This window comes from Poromitra crassiceps (genome assembly GCF_964638095.1).
Source record: "Poromitra crassiceps genome assembly, chromosome: 9".
Lineage (NCBI taxonomy): Eukaryota > Metazoa > Chordata > Actinopteri > Beryciformes > Melamphaidae > Poromitra > Poromitra crassiceps.
This window is the reverse complement of record NC_139630.1, coordinates 13,385,764-13,406,428: the sequence shown is the minus strand read 5'-3', so window position 1 is coordinate 13,406,428 and position 20,665 is coordinate 13,385,764. Positions and strand designations below refer to the sequence as shown.

The following is a 20,665-nucleotide window of genomic DNA, read 5'->3' as shown; positions in this document are numbered from 1 at the left end:
ACAGATTAAAATATTCATAACTTTTGATCCGAGAGATCTGTCATTCAAAAAGTATATACAGTATATATAAGTATATATAGGGAAGTTAGTAATTTATGGAAATATCAGAAAATGAAAATGTCAAATTTCTACCATGTGAAGGGTTTTTGCAGGCCACCACACATACGTATAATAATATTTCAGTGAAAATGAAATCCAAAAATGACCATTACCACTAAAATTGTTACTCGTAAAGTAATCGCAATATGAATGCCGCCCCCAACCCATATGTTTCAGCACAAGCTATATCACCATGCTACTGTATGTGCAAGAACTTTGGACCTGACTCTCTTCTCGCGCTGAGCCCATTCCATCAGTTACTTGTCCTGAAGCTTGGTTTTGATGGCGAGGTTGTCGTAGGGGTTCTGGTCCAGAGTGGTATTAACAGTGAATGAGTTGCTGCTGCTGTCCTTACTGACCCCATCAGTAGCCTCTCCCATCAGCTGGCTGCTGTTGTAGTAGTACAGGAACAGGAAGAAACCTGCCGGGCAGGGGAACACATGGTCACTCGTGCGTACAAGTACCAGTACCAGTACCAGTACAAACCCTGAAATGTACTGTCTGTACCCAGGGTTCCCACGGGTCCATGAAATCCTAGAAAGTTTGTCAATTTGTGGGGGGAAATCAAGGCCTTGAAAGTTTTGGAAAATACAGTAGACCTGGGTCATTGGACATGCTTGAATTTATATTTTTGTGCAAGAATGGAAATTGAAGTTCTTTTGATTATTTTTTTTTACTTAACAGCACAGTTGAGAAGTGTTCACACATTCAAGCCTCTTTGTCTGTGAGCTTCTGTAAAGCCTGCTAGTTCTCATACAAATTCTCAGTGTTGTAACAGTAATTAACCTTGATCCGTGTCTCAAACTATGCTGTGTTGGGTCCCTGAATTTGAGGGTATTGGGCCTGGAAAGTCCTCGAATTTGATGTTTATGAAGGTGTGGGAACCCTGTGTACATCAGAATCAGAACCACTTTTATTGCCACAGTATGCAAGTTACATACGAGGAATTTGTCTTAGTGTCTGTATGCAGCGTAGCGGTTACATCAATATACAGACATAAGAAGTAGTAGGGGTGCTCCGATCCGGCTAAGCCACGATCCGATCCGATTCCGATTCCTGGGGTCACGATCTGATTCCAGAATCGATTCTCGATTCCAACAATTCTCGATTCCAGAATCTAGAATCGATTCTCAATTATGTAGTTTTATATTGCAATAACACACAAAGGTAAATCTAAGACAAAAAATTACAAATGTATTAATTCTGGAACTTCAAATTCAACTTCTGAAGTATTACAGTCAGGGCCTAAATTCATTTTGCAAACTAGGGGGGAATTCCCCCCTTATGTTCTTCAGATAAGATGGATTTACAGGCTGGGGGGGATCTGTAGACTTTGAGAAGGATTTATAGATTTTGGGGGGAATACATTAACCAGAGTTCTTAAGTGCAAGAGGTGGTGGCAGCGTGGCAGTACAGTACACAAATGACATGAACATTTGGACACTTATTCAGCCGGTATCTTGCATGCTGCGTTCAGGTGCACTGTAAAAAAAAAAAAAAACGAAGAAGAATCGATTCTTGGGAGTTTGGAATCGATCCAGGAATCATGGCATTAAGAATCGCGATCCTTTCAAGAATCGATTTTTTGGAGCACCCCTAAGAAGTAGGAAAGATAACTAAAGACAATCACAAAGTTGCAAGTGCAATCAAATCGAGTAAATATGTACAATTATGTACATGAGTGGTACATGAGTACCACCCATGTGTTTGTTGTATGCGGTGGTGGTGGTTAGATTAGTAATAGGGTTACAGAGAGTAGATACCTTGGAACGAGTTGAGGATGGTGAATATGTAGTAGGAGGGCACCTGTAGGACCCCGTGGGCAAAGAAGGAGAAGCCCCAGGAGACTCCCAGCATGCAGCACAGGCCCAGCACCGTGACCATGTTGCTGCCGCTCCTGCCCGTCTGGGCCGAGCCCGCCGTGCTCTGCCTGAGGCGGAACAGCCAGCACAGCACGACCACGAAGGCAATGATGGTGACGAGGAAGACCACGGCGTAGTAGCCTATGTTGATGATGTAGTGGACGTTGGTGTCTGTTATCCAGCACCTGGGCACATGGATCGAGAGGAAACAGGAATCAGACTAAATGTCTCCTGCCCCTTGTGCCAAGTGAAACACAGGTGAGGTTAGCTCCTCCCCCTTGTGCCAGGTGACACAGGTGAAGTTAGCTCCTCCCCCTTGTGCCAGGTGACACAGGTGAAGTTTGTAGATGGAACACAGGAAGGTTGCCAGCACAACTCAAGAGTAAACCGGTCACCGTTGACTTCAGTTGTAACTGTACCGAAATCAATGGTGACTGGTTTCTCAGATCAGTGGTTCTCAAACTTTTTCATCTCAAGGGCCCCTAAATTGACACAGATTAGACCATGGTTGGGCCCCCATTTGATAGGATTTTGTCCCAGGGTCCCTCATCTGATCAGATTTTTGATTTGACTTTCAGATGTTTTATTGCAGAAAGTTATGTTACCCATGACCAAAATACTCATACATTCTGTCATTGTGAATCAAATTATTGTGAAAATAAATTATCATTCTTTTTGCTGGGGGGCCCTGGAACCCGCCCAAGGACCCCGGGGAGTCCCCAGACCCCACTTTGAGCACCAGTGTTAGATGATATAATAATAATAATAATAATAAAAGAAAAAGATGAACTGTTCCTTATAGCTGTTTAAACAATTGCTCAATCTGCCAAGATCTCCCTGGAAACAGGTTTAATGATTTGTATTAATTATGGATGGGACGATATATGGAAATATAATACTGTATATCGCAATACAAAAATGTGACAATATTGAAACTGAAAAACAAATCGCAATATGGGCTACATTTTATTCTGCTGCATTAATCACAGATGAGATGAGATTTCTATTGCTTTTTAATATCGTTTACATTATAGCAAGCCAATGACATCACTAGAAAGACTTAAATATAATTCAGCTCTACTTTGTTGTCATTGAACTTTTATGGATGACACCGTATCCGTGGTTGCATTGAATCGTGAAGTCCGTGTTGCGCATCACATTGTATTGAGAGATGAGCACATCATCTGTCCCATCCCTTATTATGACAGTGTTATGAATCATGAGAAAGCATAACTGTTGGCCAAGAATGCGGCGGGGCTCACATGGTCACGGCCTTCTCATCAGTGTTGATGGTTACTGCACCGTATTTGCCCATGATGAACAGGACAATCACAATCACACTGGGAATCGCTGGAGATGGAGAGAGAAGAAACAACAACCAGTTAGTCAGTCAGCGTTTTGTAGAAGCTACACTTCATAAGTGTCCACCATGTCTCCCTGGAAACTAACCCTAACCCTAATGTGAAAATGATGTTCATGCCTTTGACTAGATCCAGTGCTTTGGCTATTTTTGTTATTTCTTTATTTGTAAAAGTGGATTTTGATGGTTTTAAAGCTTCAATGCGGGGGAAGGGGATCAGTAGTTATATTTAACATTCCAGTATTTTGTGTCTTTATTAAACGGGGATAAAATAGATACTACTCCCCCCCCCCCCCCCCTCCATTTTATGAATAGAGCGAATGGCAAACTAACACCCCATTTGATATTAGAAAAAGTTTTTTGATCCAGATGGAATCTGAAAAGCCCCAAATGATGTCATTACTTGTTTAATGCTCAAATTATACAATAGTAATAGTTGTGATTGTGAAAGCAGCACACAGTTCAAACCCCAAAGAGTCGACCTCGGCCCCCAAAAATGTAGTGCACACTGTACACACCTGTAGAAAAACACAAATCTATGCACTGCTTCTATCCACCTTATTTCTAGCTGCCATGATGCCTTACGCTTCTTCCGGTGTGATCCTCCCAAGACCCCCCCCCCCCCCCCCCCCCGTTACGTTGCTGACACAGACACAACATACTGTAGCCCGTAGATCTCCGTGAAGTGAGCAACAATCTCCCACAGTTTGACTTCCGCTTTATCGATTTGAACCCTAAACCCCCGTAGCGCGTCCAGCTTGGCAAAAATCTCGTCAATAAATATCCAGAGTTGTTCAAAGAGCAACAGAAATAGCAGATGTGATAGATAAAACTATTACATTCCCTCAAATAAGTCGTCAAACGAGTGTATTTATTGTGACAAGCAACTTTTTTCCTTCCAGCGTCGGAGTTTTAACGAGGAAATGTGCCAGCTGCAACAATCAGTCACGTTCTGAACCGGACCTTGCGCCCATAATTATTTTACAGCGGGGGCATTAAAAAATAAGGTGGATACTTTGCACAAACCATTCCGTATATCTCGCGGTCTGGAACGTTGTCAACTCACCCCAACTGACAAGAGCGACTTTGAGTACGTAGCGATGGATTATAATCTTGCCCCCCGTGTAGAGCTGCAGGGTGAGGTGGAAGGCCTCCACAGCAAACCAGGTGAAGGTGGCCAGCATGGAGTAGTGCACGGCCCCTGCCATGATCTTGCAGCCCACGTCGCCCATCTGCTCGGCCACCCAGCTGTTGGTCAGGAAGGTCACGTTGAGCAGGAACAAGGCCACAACCAGGTGGATCAGGATGTGTGTGGAATTACTGGCCTTGGCTTTCCTGGGAGGAGAGGTCAAAGGTCAGTAAGGTCACACCGCCGGTACGTACAGTATGGAAGAAGAAGAACAGAAAGCAGAGAAAGGAGACAAAATACTCTGAGACAAAGGGTGAGTTAGTGGACATTTTTGATTAGGGGAGAGCGGGGTGAGTTTAGCCAGTTTTTACTTGAGGCCTCTTTAAAGTGAGGGCATGACCGTAACGTCTGACGTTCACACAAGAAAGTGGTCTCTTGGCTCAACTTGCACCCAATGAGGAGTGAGTTGAGCCTGGGGAGAGTTGAGCCACATGGGGTAAATTGTGCCATTACTGTATGTTGTTACAGTATGTTGAAGTATCCAATTCAAGACACTGGTACTGGCCTACAGGGGCAGTACACCATGCTGCCCCCTACAGGGCAGTACACCAGACATCGCTCCCTCCGTTCCTCCACCAGTGCAGATCGCCCTGCCCCTCCACCGCTACGTGGGCATCGAAAGTAGCTCATCCCCGTCGTGACCAGTGGGCAAGCCCACCCCCTTCCCTCTGAGGATGCGGAAGTGAATTGAAAAGATGTAGTTCCTCGAATGGCCACTAGGTGTCGGGGGCAGAAGGCATTGTAACATACCTGTGAAACTACAGGTAGGGCTCAGCAACAAATATATATATTTTCACTCATCAGGCATGAAAATATACCCTCTATATAGTGAAGTCAAAAAGTGTCCCATAATACCTGAAGTCACCCAGCAAGTGTTTTGAATGCAAAGGTCAGGGCCAGAGTGAAAATGCCAGGAACGCAAATAGAATTGTTTTCCCAGAACTCCAACAATGAGACAACTGATCACATCTTATTTGTTTACTGTGAATAGTTTTTACATAATCTACCGGATTCTGCGGTGGCTCGTTTACATGAACCTCTCCATTGCATTAACCAAAGTGACGCAAGCCGAGTTCTGCTTCACATGCGTCTCACAATATTGCACTGTAATCAAACAAGGTAGGAAAATCATTGCTGAGCCCTCTCCCATGTCTTGTATTCAGAATACGAACATGCTCCCATCAGGCAGACGCTACAGAGTTACAATTAAACAACAAGAAAAGATACCTCAACAGATACAAGAACTCTTTTCTCCCCTTATCAGTTAGAGGCCATTTACACATGGTATTGATGCGTCTCCCGTGTCCACATTGAGATCCGATTGCGATCTGTTCAGGCAAGCTCCATAGAGTAGAGCGGCAGAAAAACAGTGGTGAGGTGACTGTTGTGGTTTGAGAGGACGCATTGCATTTACACGTGTGTTCAATGTGGTCACAATGCGTCCCTGACCACCTCCGGAGGTGGTTTGGCTGATCAGATTGCAATCCGTCCTCAATGTGTCTTGGGGGCGTTTACACCTGTACTTTCAAGTGGTCAAGCACTATCCCATTGCAATCTGATCAGTGATCACAGAAAACACATGTTAGTGGCAGGTGTAAATGGCCTCATCCTTGTCTCCTAAACTCATAAGCAACATTGTATGTACTTGAATGAATGAATGAATGAATGAATGAATGCACTTTAAACAAGCCAAATTTCCCTCGGGAGTCGGGACAAATAAAATAATCTTGAATCTTGAATGCTGATGAGGCAACCTTGCTTTAAAAAAATATTTCTCTCTCTCTCTCTGATAGGACAACTTTCATCATGTTTGCTTACTTTAGCAGGAAGTGCATGAAGAGGACGATGCCGAGGAACAACATGGACAAGCCACACCCAACATAGGTGATGTAGGTGAGGGAGGTCAGGTCAGCAGCAGAGATGGTTGAATTGGGGGGAGACTGCAGAGGTGACACAAAAAAAGAGCACTTTTCTGGAATGAAGCAATTGCATTTCATCACGGCATCAGTGGCAATGGTAGGATGCCATGTTGGTTGATCAATGACCTTATGAAACGGCACCATGCTGAATTTGGTCAAATGGACTACACTGACTTTTTGGGAGGTGGGCCCATTCGTCGATTTCCCCCCAATATGTGACGAGAGGATTGACGCCAAAATGGTCTCTGTTGTCTCTGACAGTGTTGTAGTCACGTCACTATATCTCCAGTCCGAGTCGAGTTTTGAGTCCCCAGCGTTCGAGTAACAAGTCCGAGTTCCCATTAGCTGAGTCTGAGTCGACGAGTCCAGAGTTACTGAACATGAGCGTGAATCCTCATGTGGCTGGAATCCACGTGTTTGCCCTTGCACGAAATTGAATAATGTCATGATATTAATATAATTGAGCTATGAATATCGTATGCCAAATTATTATGGCATATTACAAAAAACGACAAAAATGTCTTTATCATCAATTAACAAGTCCAAGTCCTCGTCTCCAACTTTCAAGTCCGAATGCGTGAGTGTCCGAGTCATCAGTGTGCACAAGTCCTGAAAATGTGTCCAGGACTCAGACTTGAGTCCGAGTCTGACTCGACCACAACACTGGTCTCTAATTATCTATGTAGGCCTACAGTATGTTAAGTATGTTAAACTAGTCGAGTAGCATTATCCAAAGTGTTAAGACAAACATTTTAGTAATCCAAAGTAGCTATCAGTTTTTATTTTGCAGCCTGTAGATAGTTAACTTTTGAAAACAAACGTCGCTCTCGTCCTGCGTACACAAAACGACCTACACTCAAAGCCTCATGGGAAGAGAAATCTTCTGCTGTTTAAAGCGCTTCTTTTTCTCACATTTTACGTCTGTTTTACCAAACCCCTAAACAAGTGTAGTCTCTCCCCTACACCTCGGACGCTATACACAGGTTCAGACACGTCATTATAATTAAAGGACTTCACCGAAAATTATAATATTATTTATTTCGCACATGATCTCACACATATCTGAAAACTAAACGGTTTTGCAGACATTAATTTAGTTTGACAGTTATTGAGAGTTGATTTGAGTTAAGTTGTGGACCAGTGATGTCATTCATGCACAAATGACATCACTGGTCCACAACTTAACCCAGGTCAACTCTCAATAACTGTCAAAGTGTTTACAGTTTTCAGATCTGTGTGAGATCATGTGCAAAATTAATCAGCATTGTTTTTCGGTGAAGTGTCCCTTTAACAGCCTTAGCACTGCTACAAGTTCTAATTTCCTCATTAGGATAACTAGTGCAGTGCCTGTTTGCCCCGCTGCTGCGCAGAGGGCCATTTCGTTTATTCAAAGTTTATTAATATTGAACGTGTCGTGTGTCCAAAAAAATTGCACCAAATCCGACACTGCACATCCTCGGGTCCTCAGCAATACACCCGACAACAAGTGTGTAGATCGAACGGTTCTCGAGATATGCGAAGGAGACACATACAGAGATTCCTCGACGATTACTTGTATAGGTTGAGGCCACGTCTCGTCATAGACGCTGGTTAGCTGGCTCAGCCTGGCTGGGGGTGTGGTCAGGGTGGGGTAAAAACCCCCGTTCTATCCATTCCGCAAAGTTAGAATTTAGCTGATAGCCCAGCCCAGGCAGACACGATCGGGGATTTAACCACGCAGTATAAACGCACATCTGAGCAGACGTCTTGTGTTCTGCTCTACAACCCCCAAACCTGTAGTTTAGAGCCGCAGCACCGTCTTTTGGTGAGTCAGCCCATGAGATATATGGGCGGTTTTACCCCACTCGCGCGCCAGCCGTTTAACATTTTGTGGGCGTTCCCAGACATGCGGACTGTCTCTATGCTAAAATGTCTCTGAAATGTCTTTCGGAGACACAGAGAAGATTGTAGTGCCCATCCTCTCGTCACATATTGAGTAAGTGGGCCAAACTTCCATAAAGTCAGAGAAGTTCAGTTCAGGATTTTTCCACTGCAACCATATTTCTCTGTGGGGGTTGAATGGACAAATGAGGCAGCTGGGAAGTGCTACACGTGTGATGAGCCAACAGATGGTTATGTGAGCTACTTGCTAATGTTTCCAGCAGTAGGGATGCAAATGAGTAAGATAACCAAATGATTGTATCATGCAAATATTATAAGGAAAGTAAAACGCACCATCAGCACAGCGAAGAATGTCAAATGTGTACACTGGCATGTAATGTCTCCCTCAACGACATGGGTCACACAGCCATCGCCTGTCCAGTTTGGCAGACTTCCTGGAAGGCAGCGACCACATTGTTATGTCAATAAATGACAGTTAGAAAGACGATGCAACCAATCCTAGTTGGTGCCTTCTTCCAGATTGTTTCCAACATTTTATTGATTAAAAACTGTAATAGGTTACACACACATTGAACCTGCATGCAAAAATACCTTTGCCGTTCCACGATCGACAAGATGGAATTCCCTCCTAGAAATTAAGCAACAGAACTTTAAAAATGTGTTCTTGGATTATAAATAAATTGATAAATAAATAAATAAAACTTATGACGGCATGCATTACCTCGTTGACCTTTCGAAAATTTAGGCATATGTCGTCGGTGAGATTGGCGATGATAGCGCCCATGTCAATTCCTAAAACCTTGTTTTGTAGAACAGTGCTGTTGAGCTTATCCTGGAAAAAATGGAACAAAAAGAATAGTGACTGATATGTTTCCATTATGGAAGTCGGATTGATGATTTTATTATTATTATTATTATTACCTTTATTATTATTATTATTAATAATAATAATACCTTGGCCATGTTGTTGAATCGAAGAACAGCTACAAATGCAGTACCATTGGATGCATTGTAGGCTTTCTCAAATGCTTGTTTTGAGACTGTAACAGATGTGCTAAAGCCTCCCAGCGTATCTCTACTTTCTATAATCTGCAGGAAACAGTACAAATAAGTGGCTTATCTAAACATATGTTGATATGGCAAAGCACAGAGCACATTCTCATATTTAAAAGGCTGGCTGTAAAAGGATGAAACTATCCATTTTAGGCAAAATAGTTTCCGGTGTTGGGCAATTACTCTTAAAAAATAATATACTACATATTACTAGTTACTTTAATTTGAAAGTAATAAGTTAATTTACAATACTACTGTCTGTGTAGAGACAATATATGCTTTGATTTTTTTTTTTAAATAACTTGTGTTACTTGACAAAGTAACTGGTATAATATGACTGAAATCCTATTGGTAATAAGTTATATTACTGATTTGCTGCTAAAAGTAATATACTTTCCCAACACTGATACTTTCATGCAGACAATTGGGTGTAATGAGGAAGTTGCCCTGTCATTTTTTGTGATGTCATAATATTGCTGACCAGGTCCATTTGAAAGAATGTACCCACGTTCATGCCGGTGTTGGAGGAGGAGCCGTAGGCAAAGGAGATCTCCTCTAGCTCCTCACTGTGCCTGACATTCTGCTTCAGTAACACCCCCGTGACTCCTCCTCCCACAGACACTGAGGCTGAAGTGCCATTCATCTGGGAGGAGAGGGCGGCCATGTTGTTCATCACTCCACTGTTGGCAGAGAGGAGAAGATTCACGCTTTGGCGTCTGCGTGACAGATCCATTCCCAAGTCAACGCTTAGTCACGTACCTTCTAATTTAAAGCTGCTAAACCTAAATACACATTGCTCTTGTTAAAGGAACAATCCGCAGATTTTCAACCAGCTTTGTATCATTACAAAATCAGTAGTACATCCGAAAGCTGTCAACAGTTTTGCAGGCGTTCATTTAGTTTGACAGTTATTGAGAGTTGATTTGAGTGAAGTTGTGGACCAGTGATGTCATTTGTGCGAATGACATCACTGCCCACGACTTAACTCAACTCTAACTAACTCAACTCTCAATAACTGTCGAAGTAAATGAAGGCCTGCAAACTGTGATGTACTACTGATTTTGTAATGATGGTTAAACATTGACAGCGTTCCTTTAACATTTTGAATTCATGCATTTTCTCTCCTTTGATTACAGTCTTTGATACTTTAAAGGGATACGCCAACATTTTGGGAGATTCGCCTATTTGCCATATTCCCGATAGTAAAACTAGAATGTACCTGTGCAGTATAAAGTGCATTTTTGCGCCCCTCCTGCTAGTGAGCTTAGCACTACAATGGTAGCCTGCCCCGTTCAGTCACCGAAAATAGACATTCCAACAGCGCCAGAAACACTCACATGTACATGTTGTGACTCGTGTACTGTGTGTGTGTGTGTGTGTCACCATGCGATGAGATAATAATCCAACATTACGGGAAACGGTCATTTTCGAAGTAAATCCATAGCCAGAACCAAAGTTACTAACGTGTTTGCCTGAGTTGGCGCATGCGCTGTTTTCAGTCATCAGTACTTCCTGGTCTGTATTTACTTCGAAAATGACAGTTTCCGGCCGAGCTGCCTATGCAAGCTGCAGAGACAGCTCGGCGAGCTGCAGGGCGGGCGAGGCCGCGCAGCAGGCGAGCCTATAGGAATCGAGCGCGCGAGATGCCTAGTATGGCAAATAGGCGAATTTCCCAAAATGCTGGCGTATCCCTTTAAGAAGCAAACGTGTCTTACGCAGCCTTGGCAGGGTCAATGTCCTCTCCGTCTACAAGTTGAAATTCTAGATCCACTTCAAGTTCTTCTTCAGGTACTTTCACTGGGTTGTCACAGTTGTAACAGTTTTGCTTTGATTCCGTCATATTGATGATGTATTTGTCATTATTTTTAGAGTCGAATAAACCTAAAAAAAAAGGACATGTAGTTTTAAGCCCAGCCAAACATATAGAAATCTCTAATAAGATATATTTCTAGTAAGCATTATGACATTATAACATCGAAGGGCATGTCAATGTCATGAGTTTTGTGTTGTAAGCTGATTTGCTCCCTGCAACTTGTTTGTGGATGTTTATGTTGGGCAGTGAAGGGATGTGTATCATATCCAGTAGCTACTAGGTTACAAGTCACTGTTACTCCGCCTGAAATTACCTCAAGATATGCTGTTCAATTAAGTTCACAGCATTACACTTTTTCTGGTAACCCTTCCTTTTACAGTCTGGTAATTACTGGGTAATTACCGGGTAAATACCAGGTAGTTACTAGATATTTTCCTGACAACTACCAGGTATTTACCCGGTAATTACCTGGTATTCTACCCAGTAATTATAGATTATAGATTATAAACCTCCACTATTACCCATCAATTTGTGTAAATGTGACCATGTTACAGTGTTAATAACTCAGATATTTACCGGGTAATTACCAGGTATTTACTCGACAATGGCCAGGTATTTACCCGGTAATAACCAGGTATCTACCAGATATTAACCCGATAACTACCAGGTATTTACCCGGTATTTACCCAGTAATTATACTATATAATAACTTGTACCATGTACATTCCAAAATGTTATCAAGAAAAAAACCTCACTAGTTGTAGTTACCCAGTAAGTCAGCTTAAACTGTACTGTAAAAGGAAGCATTGTTTGTTTCCATGGTATTACCATGTTCTTACTGTACCATATCCTTTGGAATAGAATATCCCATTGTCCCTGCTATCAACACAAACGTGTACCATGTACCATGTCGATTTTGGTGGTCAAAGGTCAAAGTTCAAGGTCACTGTGACCTCAGGAACGCCATTTTCTAGCTCCTTAACGAATGTTTCTATTTATGTACTTGAATGTATGGTGCGCCTTGCGTTTTTCAATTGCGTTTGAGAGCGAGTGCTATCCCTGTCGGCTTTCACTCCATGCACACTGTAGCTCGCTCTACCGAACTCTCTCTCTCAACTGAGAAATAGGTTAACCCTTTGCCTCCTCCCGTAACACCTACTGTGTGTCTCTCTGTCCCCCCCCCCCCCCTCCCTCCCTCTGTCTCTCTTCTCTCCGCCCCTCTTGATGACACACACAGAGGCTACAGAAGCAGATAAAACTCAAGTCCTTGTTTCCGTTTTTCATCTGTGGATTTTGTTGTGTATTTTTTAAATGTCGGTTTCTGAAAAGAAAATAGAATTACCACAAACATTTGCAATGTGTAGTAAAATCAAAATTTTGACGATGTGGTGGCGCGCTGTGTCAGTACAGCATTACTACAGAATGATAATATTAGCTCAGGGAAATGTCCTTAGCTTTCTGACAATGTGGCCCCCTGAACAATATAGTTGAATAGCCCTGCTATATAGGCTACAGGATTTTGAATAACTCATAGCAACAAATGATCATGGTCAACTTGAGAAGGACGTACTTCCTCCGCTGCAGAAGGTCTCGTCATATGTAGCTACGCTACATACTGCCTTTGTCTCCAATCGGGTAATGTTGCATTTTCCTATGAATGCAAACAGTCAGAGTTTAGGATGATATAACCCCACAGTTCATCAACATGGCTGACCTGAGGTTGGTTGAATCTAAACTGAATTGTAAGATACTTACCACCAAGAATTTGTTCGAAGTCACAGGACCTACGATCTGAGTTAGAACAGGATTTATTATTAACAGTACAAGAAATTAATAATAAGGTTTGTTTTTACAGCATCGAACTACAGCCCTACAGACACGTTTTTACACACATGATATTTTACATTTTACTTTTAGGGTTGTTTTGGCTCCTTTAAAGCTTGTTTGGCTCATGTATGCTTTATGTGACACAAGTTCACATTGGAAGACAATGTTTTGCTTCTGTAACAACATTCGTCATCTACATAAAATGCATTCATGTCATTGTCACCTGTGCCATCTATGAGAGCTGTCAGATTTTCATTGCAATGCTTCCCCAGCAGGACATGGAGGCAGGATTCCTTTTGGACTTGCCATTTTGAAATGTACAGTAGATGAGAACCTGATATCTCCTTCAGCTGTGGTGGCTCTTTGATGCACGTTCCTGTTCAGTGAATACAAACTGTCTGATTTGTATTTGGTGACATTTTTATTTGGAATCCACCGAGTATAACAAGTAAGTTGTACACACCTGTTTGTGTAGCGGTAGTCTTTTTCAGAAATGTCACGCAAATGTCATTATTTGCTTCTGTGAGGAAAAGAATACAAACTTAACATAATAATTGAATAATACTAAACTTGATCAAGGTAGCAATAGCTAAAAGCTGAGTTTACAATTATATTTTTTGTTTTTACAAAAAAGTACAATATCCAGGAAGCATTTACCAATAAGCCTACACAGGATATATTAATAGATACAGTCGGTCTGTGTGGGGGCGCCCACAAAATGTTACTATGGCTGACTCACCAAAGGACAGGGCTGCGGCTCTACACTACAGGATTGGGGATTGTAGAGCAGGTATACACATACTGTAGACGTCTGTTCAGATGTGTGTTTACTGCGGGGGTTAAATCCCTGATCGTGTGTGCCTGGGCTGGGATAGCAGCTAAATGCTAACAATGCTGAATGGGGAGAACGGGAGGAATTACCCCACCTTGACCACGCCCCCCGCCAGCTACCCCAGCGTCTATGACGAGACGGTGACTGTATCTATACCCCTTGTGGCATAATCCCAGGTGAGCATTCATATCCACCTTATTTCTAGCTGCCATGATGCCTTACGTGAAATATGGGTGCTTCTTCCGGTGTAATCCTCCCAGGCCCCTCCCCCGTTACGTTGCTGACACAACATACTGTAGCCCGTCTGTAAACGACAGCAGGCGAACGGAGCAAATCACGTGCAGCTTCGCAAAAATCTCATCGATAAATATCCGGCGAGTTGTTCAAAGAGCAACAGAAATAGCGGATGTGATAGATACAATTATTACATTCCCTCAAATAGGCCTAAGTCGTCAAACGACTGCTATTTATTGTGACCCCAGGGTTGGAGTTTTAACGAGGAAATGCGCCAGGTGCAACAATCAGTCACGTTCTAGACCGGACCTTGCACCCATAATTATTTTACGGGGCATTCAAAAATAAGGTAGTTCAACAGAATGATATACTACCGTACCAATGAGTAGCATAGAAAACATCAGGTTACACTGTCATAACTCTACACCACCATAAGACAGGCACCCTCCTTCACCCATGGCTCAATTACAGGCCTGAAACACTTCAAGAAGGCTCAACAGTATTTCCAGCATCCCAGAAACACCCCGGGCCCTATCTTCGCATGCCTGTTATAATTGTACTGGGCATAGACGTGCCACATGCCAAAGCAGGCGTTTCAGCGCTAAAATGTGGGGATAGATGGCATTATCCTATCGTCAGCAGAGCAGAAATGTCATTACGCACGGACGGGCCACTCCAGGACATCAAATTCTGCTGCTAAAATTGGGTAACCAGCAGATTATTCGGTGAGGCAATCAACTATAATTCACTGAGAAACGTTTATCACATTGCAAGGAGGGGTTATCGTAAATTATTTGAGAAAACTTGTACATTGTAGCCTACTTGCAATAGGCTATTCACCTTCACCTGCTATAACCCGGAGGGTCGTTGGCATCACAGCCGATCTGGCACAAGCCTCGGCACGAGTCGAGTTTTAATTGAGTCCACTGTAAATCCTCCAATCTTTTCTTTTGTCTCCGCCGTTTACCCGCTGCAAACACGTTTCTATTGTCCCACCCCAGTCAACAAAATAACCCGAATTGCATCAAAACTCAGATGTTTTTAACAGGTATATGATGTGATGGTGTCGTTATGAGATAGGGATCATATATACAGTCAATAGGCCTACACCTATCCAAATTACGCATGGGGAGAATTACAGCATGCCTCACGCAAACTGTATTAAAACCCTTGTGTCCTCCTAGTCCATCTGATGGACTTTTCCTGCATTCGCGTATGGGCCGTTTCGACATTTTTTGAGTATATGGTCTTAAATTAAGGCTAGGTATTTTTTGGGGGGTATTTGACAAAAATCAATCATAGTTATCATCTTTATACGATCCTAAGACCTATTTTCAAAAATACTCCTCAATTTAATGTGTCCATCTGATGGACCCATTGACTTCCATTGAAACCACTCTATTGGTACTCCCAGCAAATTTTTACAAAATTAATTTATTTAATTTATTTCAGCGGGCATCCTGGACCAAATACCTTGAACTTTGACCTTAATATCTAACCTTGGAGTTGGTAGAAATTTTGGGGGAGTTACATGGTCTCAAAGTCCATTGCATAGTTGTCCCATTGATTTCAATGTTAATTTTGCACAAAAAGAACATTTTTTTTGACTTCCAGCAAATTTTTAAAAAAATCATTATTTCCTTGATGTTACACATCTCACCTTGACTCAAGGGGTTAAAATTGTAGTTTCTACTGTGTTTGCCTATTTCCCCATATTCCCCCAGTTTTGGCATAGCAATCAATTCCATACAGTTTACATGAAATGTAAAAAAAACTGATTCCTATGCCAAAGATGGGAAAATATTAGAAAACTGAATTTGACAGTCCACACTACTGATTTGAAGCCTTTAGACCAGGATAGATGCTGGACTAAAGCTCGTTTGTGTTTTTTGGGGAAAATGGCTGGTAGTCCAAAACATGCGCTTTTTGGATTTTTGGCTCAAAATATGAAAAAATACTATTTTTACAAAAAATCACAAAAAATACAAAAACCCACTGATGATGTCACAATGTCTGTGACATCATCAGTAATGTCATCAGTGACATATTATTGACAAAAAAATCATCTCATGACATCACTGATGATGTCATAGGCTAGTGATGTCATAGCTATTGTGACATCATGCCTGCGAATCTTTGATACTAGGCATCTTGCAGTGGTGACTTTTGTAAAACACCCCAATCTGCCCATAATATCAGACCCAAAGCCAGTTTGTCTTTATGGAAATGGAAAAAAAAAATCACTTTTTTTTTTTATGTACTTTTTTTTTTTACTGTACTTACTGTACACTGGCATTTGAGGGGTTAAAATTCGAATAGGTATGAAATGTTGGTATGAGGTATTAGGGAAGAAGTTACCAATGAATTATAAACAATAAAAAAATAAAAAAATAAAAATGTATATTCATAAATGAATACATTATAAATATGACGGTCCATCAGATGGACTAAGAGTAAATTGAGGATTCCGCGGCAGTAGGACACAAGGTTATTAAAGGGGCTGCAAGATGGGAATCTGATTGATGTAATGCCCAGGCATTGCCAGGCCACACCTGTGTTTAACCGATGGGTTCCCAGATTGTGCACTAACTGAATTAAGTTTTTATTGGTGGTAAATGGACTGAATTTATATCACGCCTTTTGCCAGTCTGATGTACTGTAACCTGACGCTGCCAGATGATTTGTTTTCACATAACCATCTGGAAGGAGCAGAGCTTAACGAGAAGGGCAAGAGCCGACTAAAGTGAAACGAAGGACTTGCAATTAAAAGGTTCAGTAGACAGAAGAAGAATGTTTTGGTACACAGATAGACCTTCATCAGATTTTGAAAAAAGAAAAAAGAATGTGATGAAGGTCTGGGTACCAAAACATGATTCTTCTGTCTATTCAACTTTTGAATTGCAAGTGAAGACTGTGCGGGAGTCCTTCGTTTCACATAACCATCTGGGAACTCGCTCGGGAAACCTCCTCACTTTTCATGCATGGAGCTTGTGTTTGCATTAATTACATTGTGCTTATTTCATGACATTTTGGGAGACCAGGCTGTACTGACTGGAAGCAACCTAGAGTGGCGCAAACAGCAAGAATCATCAAGGTTCACAGGCGAGAATGGTAGCTTACCTTGTTCAGGTGTAGAACAACCTAAAAGATTGAAGAATTGAGGAATGTTAGTTGACCAGCAAGGACTTGTATGTTGTCTCTTACCAAGATTACTGCACAGCAGATTGGACAATTATTTCAGTTGTTCGTTGTTTTAATTTGAATATAGGTGATTGCATCAAAAGTAGGCGTGGGGGATGGGCATTACTTTATACATAATTATAGTCATTACACAGATTTCACACACACACACACACACACACACACACACACACACACACACACACACACACACACACACTCACACACACACACACACACACACACACACACACACACACACACACACACACACACAAACACACACACACACACACACACACACACACACACACACACACACACACACACACTCACACACACACACACACACACACACACACAAACACACACACACACACACACACACACACACACACACACACACACACACACACACACACACACACACACACACACACACACACACACACACACACAGTTTAAATCCTCTGATGTATTTCCAGAAGCTCCTATGTGTTCTACTGCAGGTTAGAACTCATAGACTCCCATTGTTTTCCAAAATACATTAAAAAGTTCAGAGAGAAACTGTTGCCTTGACTAACATTATTATGTCAACAGCTCCACTATAGCAGTTAGGGGGGAGTTGCCTTGCTGAAGGGCACCAGAGTAAAATAAGGGATTTGAACCAGTGAGCTTCCAGCAACAAGTCCACTTCTCTTCCCTTTAGGAGGCCATTGTCATCAAAGACATGTATGTTAGGGTTAATACTTCTGTCAGTAGCCCTGACCAAGGCACTGGCAAAATAACTGGAGTTGGTCCCCGGGCGCTGCACTGCGGCTGCCCACTGCGGCTGCCCACTGCGGCTGCCCACTGCTCCTAGTTCTAGCAAGGTTCCTAGTAGAGGATGGGTCAAATGCAGAGGATGAATTTCCCCACAGGGATAAATAAAGGATAACTTAACTTAACTTAACTTAACATTGTCCTGTTCAGTCCAATGTAAATCACTGACTGTCACTGTGACAGAGGAAGGAAAAGACTGGAAACATTACTGTCATAGTTGATGTCATTGATGGTTTTACCTGAACAGGTGATCTGCAGGCTGTGACGGGAAGAGGAAGAGATAGACTCTGTTGATAAACACTCCCTCCATGGAGACAGACAGTGAGGTTCGATGGCCCATACATATCTCTGTGAGGAGCCCGCTGTCCTTTCTGCTCGAACAGCAGAGCCTGCACAGGCCAGCTGTTGACACACAGCTGCTGACCAGCTGTGTGTCCAGCTCCAACTATCGTTCCTCCTGTTCCTCTCCTCAAAGTTTGTGTCGTCCACTGGTTTCCACTCTCCACCTCGTTTCATCTCCAGTCTACCAGCACAGGGGCTGGCTCCTCCCACCAACCTGACATCATTAGCTGAACAGAAGCAAGAGAGTAATTAATACAAAAGAAAAATTAAACTATAGATTGGATTGGGGGGGGGGGGGGTCAAGCCAAAACAGACAGCTGTTTCTCTTTTTGTATAGTAGAGTGCATGTTTTATATGTGTTATGGATTTTCATGACAGTTCATGCATTTTGCTTTTATTGTTTTTCATGTAAATCATAGTGGACTTCTCTGTGTATACCATATACTGTACACATTAAGCCGCATATTTAACAGCAACCATATATGATTGATTTGGAACTAATTTGCAATGAGAACGTAAGAGTCTGACATATTTAGATTGCCTATATATCCCCAACTTTTAAGCACTTTAAATATGCATCATAGCTTTTACTCACTAGGTGATTGCCAGGATGTATGGATGACACCGCTGTAGTAACCAGGAATAATAACAGTAGATTTGGTTTTGTCGGTCAAACACTCTCTGATCTTCTGGCAACGGTCTGTGTTTTTTCCTGGGGCTGGAAAAAAAGAAGTCTTAATCAAATTGGACAATAACGCTTTGATTTAGCATGATGTTTCATTTATGATCACCTACACTTCTAACATAAGATTCAGATTTCCAGTTGTCCCATTTCATGCAGAAAATAAGTGCCCTAAGAGAATGACACAATGCAATACATCCTCAATTCCCCATCAGGCTGTAAGACTTATACGTATTGACTCAATAGTGTCTACTCACAAACAGGGCGGACGGCGAGAAGAACCACCAGCAAAACCCAAGTCATCCAGCTCTTTTGTATCATGTTCTTCTCAATCATATTTCATCAGTCAGGATGCATTTTCTATTCACTGTTATTTTCCCCCCCGGAAGCTACAATACATGAACAACAGTCATTAAAAAGTACTTTTTCAACAGATTTAAAATAATGCCACTCTCTCCCCCAATTTTTCCCCACATGATCTTTCATCTGTATGGAATGAGCAAAGTATTTGTCTTCTTACCTCCGTCTGCTTTAGGCAACAGCGACGCAGTGGAGCAACAGTAGTGCTTACTGCTTACCAAGAGTGACTGAACCTTTTGAGGTCTGAATGTCACTTTGCATAGCTGCTTCCCGCTGCTCACATTTGCCTTGCAAACTTCAGCCAGACTGAAGACAACAGCAAAACATTTGAATAGTCATGCCAACACAACCACATCATCATCTCACAACAATGGGATTAATGTCCAAGCCTACATAACCCCTCACTGAGGAGCAGATATTGTTCAAGATCTGATTGTCCACATGAGGTAATCATGTTTTATAACAGGTTTCACGGGATGAATGGTACTTATAATGTAGACTCTGACACTTAGCTGCTTGGACTGAAATATGTTGTGTTGTGTACATATTCTGGACAAGAGTTATTTCAGACAAAAGTGGGAAAGATAATTTAATTTGCAGTAATATTAATACAAGTAGCAGTCGACAATGTAACAGCTAGTTGTTAGTTTTAACTGCATTTAGAAGTGGACATTTCAAAAGCAGCGAGGGATTTATATGTTTGATGAAATGCTCAATGGGTTTGTTTGCATTAATTGGCATGCAACCTAATTATCTGCTATAGTGGCAAAGTTCTATCCAAAAGAGACACAAGTGGACATAGTTTTGACCAAACCGAATGTACATTATCTGTTACGTGATTATTAATGATTCAGTTCATTTGTAAATTATGTGGGCTACGATGTGCATGATGTGTCTAGTCTGACCCAAGTAAAGGAAATGCACTCAGGAAGTAGGCATGAAGATTCAAATGTAGTGACATACTGTATCTTTGCCAGACATTTTTGACTTGGATGGATTTGAAATGGAGGATGACATTGCAAAATCTACACTAAAGGGAAAGGGTGGAGCCGAATGTATGATGACAGATTAAAGGGTTGCAGTCAGTGTTGGGCAAGTTCCTTTCAAAATATAATATACTACATATTACCATATTACTAGTTACTTTCATTTGAAAGTAATACATTACTTTACATTATTACTGTCTATGTAGAGTAACTTGTTACTTATT

At 41.9% G+C, this 20,665-nt stretch overlaps 1 protein-coding gene across 1 annotated transcript; it reads right to left on the bottom strand.

The window, feature by feature from the left end:
* Positions 1 to 350: 350 nt before the first annotated feature.
* On the bottom strand, positions 351 to 19,684 carry LOC310782014 (uncharacterized protein). Its single transcript, XM_083642662.1, has 20 exons — positions 19,616 to 19,684; positions 19,353 to 19,462; positions 19,009 to 19,131; positions 18,311 to 18,640; positions 17,190 to 17,210; positions 13,467 to 13,523; positions 13,227 to 13,379; positions 12,932 to 12,967; positions 12,747 to 12,827; positions 11,079 to 11,244; positions 9,872 to 10,043; positions 9,265 to 9,399; positions 9,032 to 9,142; positions 8,902 to 8,938; positions 8,644 to 8,744; positions 6,329 to 6,450; positions 4,388 to 4,656; positions 3,224 to 3,311; positions 1,863 to 2,146; positions 351 to 520 (listed from the first exon to the last, which is right to left on the bottom strand). The coding sequence occupies exons 2-20, from the start codon at positions 19,429 to 19,431 to the stop codon at positions 357 to 359; spliced, it is 2,529 nt and encodes an 842-aa protein (XP_083498788.1). The 5' UTR covers positions 19,432 to 19,462; positions 19,616 to 19,684; the 3' UTR covers positions 351 to 356.
* Positions 19,685 to 20,665: the final 981 nt, after the last annotated feature.

Bases quoted from the DNA above. Each gene is read 5' to 3' on its own strand.
- LOC310782014 (XM_083642662.1), bottom strand. From the start codon at position 19,431: ATGATTGAGAAGAACATGATACAAAAGAGCTGGATGACTTGGGTTTTG. The intron at 6,451-8,643 runs GTGCGTTTTACT...TCACCTCTGCAG, and splicing joins CATTCTTCGCTGTGCTGATG to TCTCCCCCCAATTCAACCAT. The intron at 2,147-3,223 runs GTGAGCCCCGCC...CCATGTGCCCAG, and splicing joins GATGAGAAGGCCGTGACCAT to GTGCTGGATAACAGACACCA.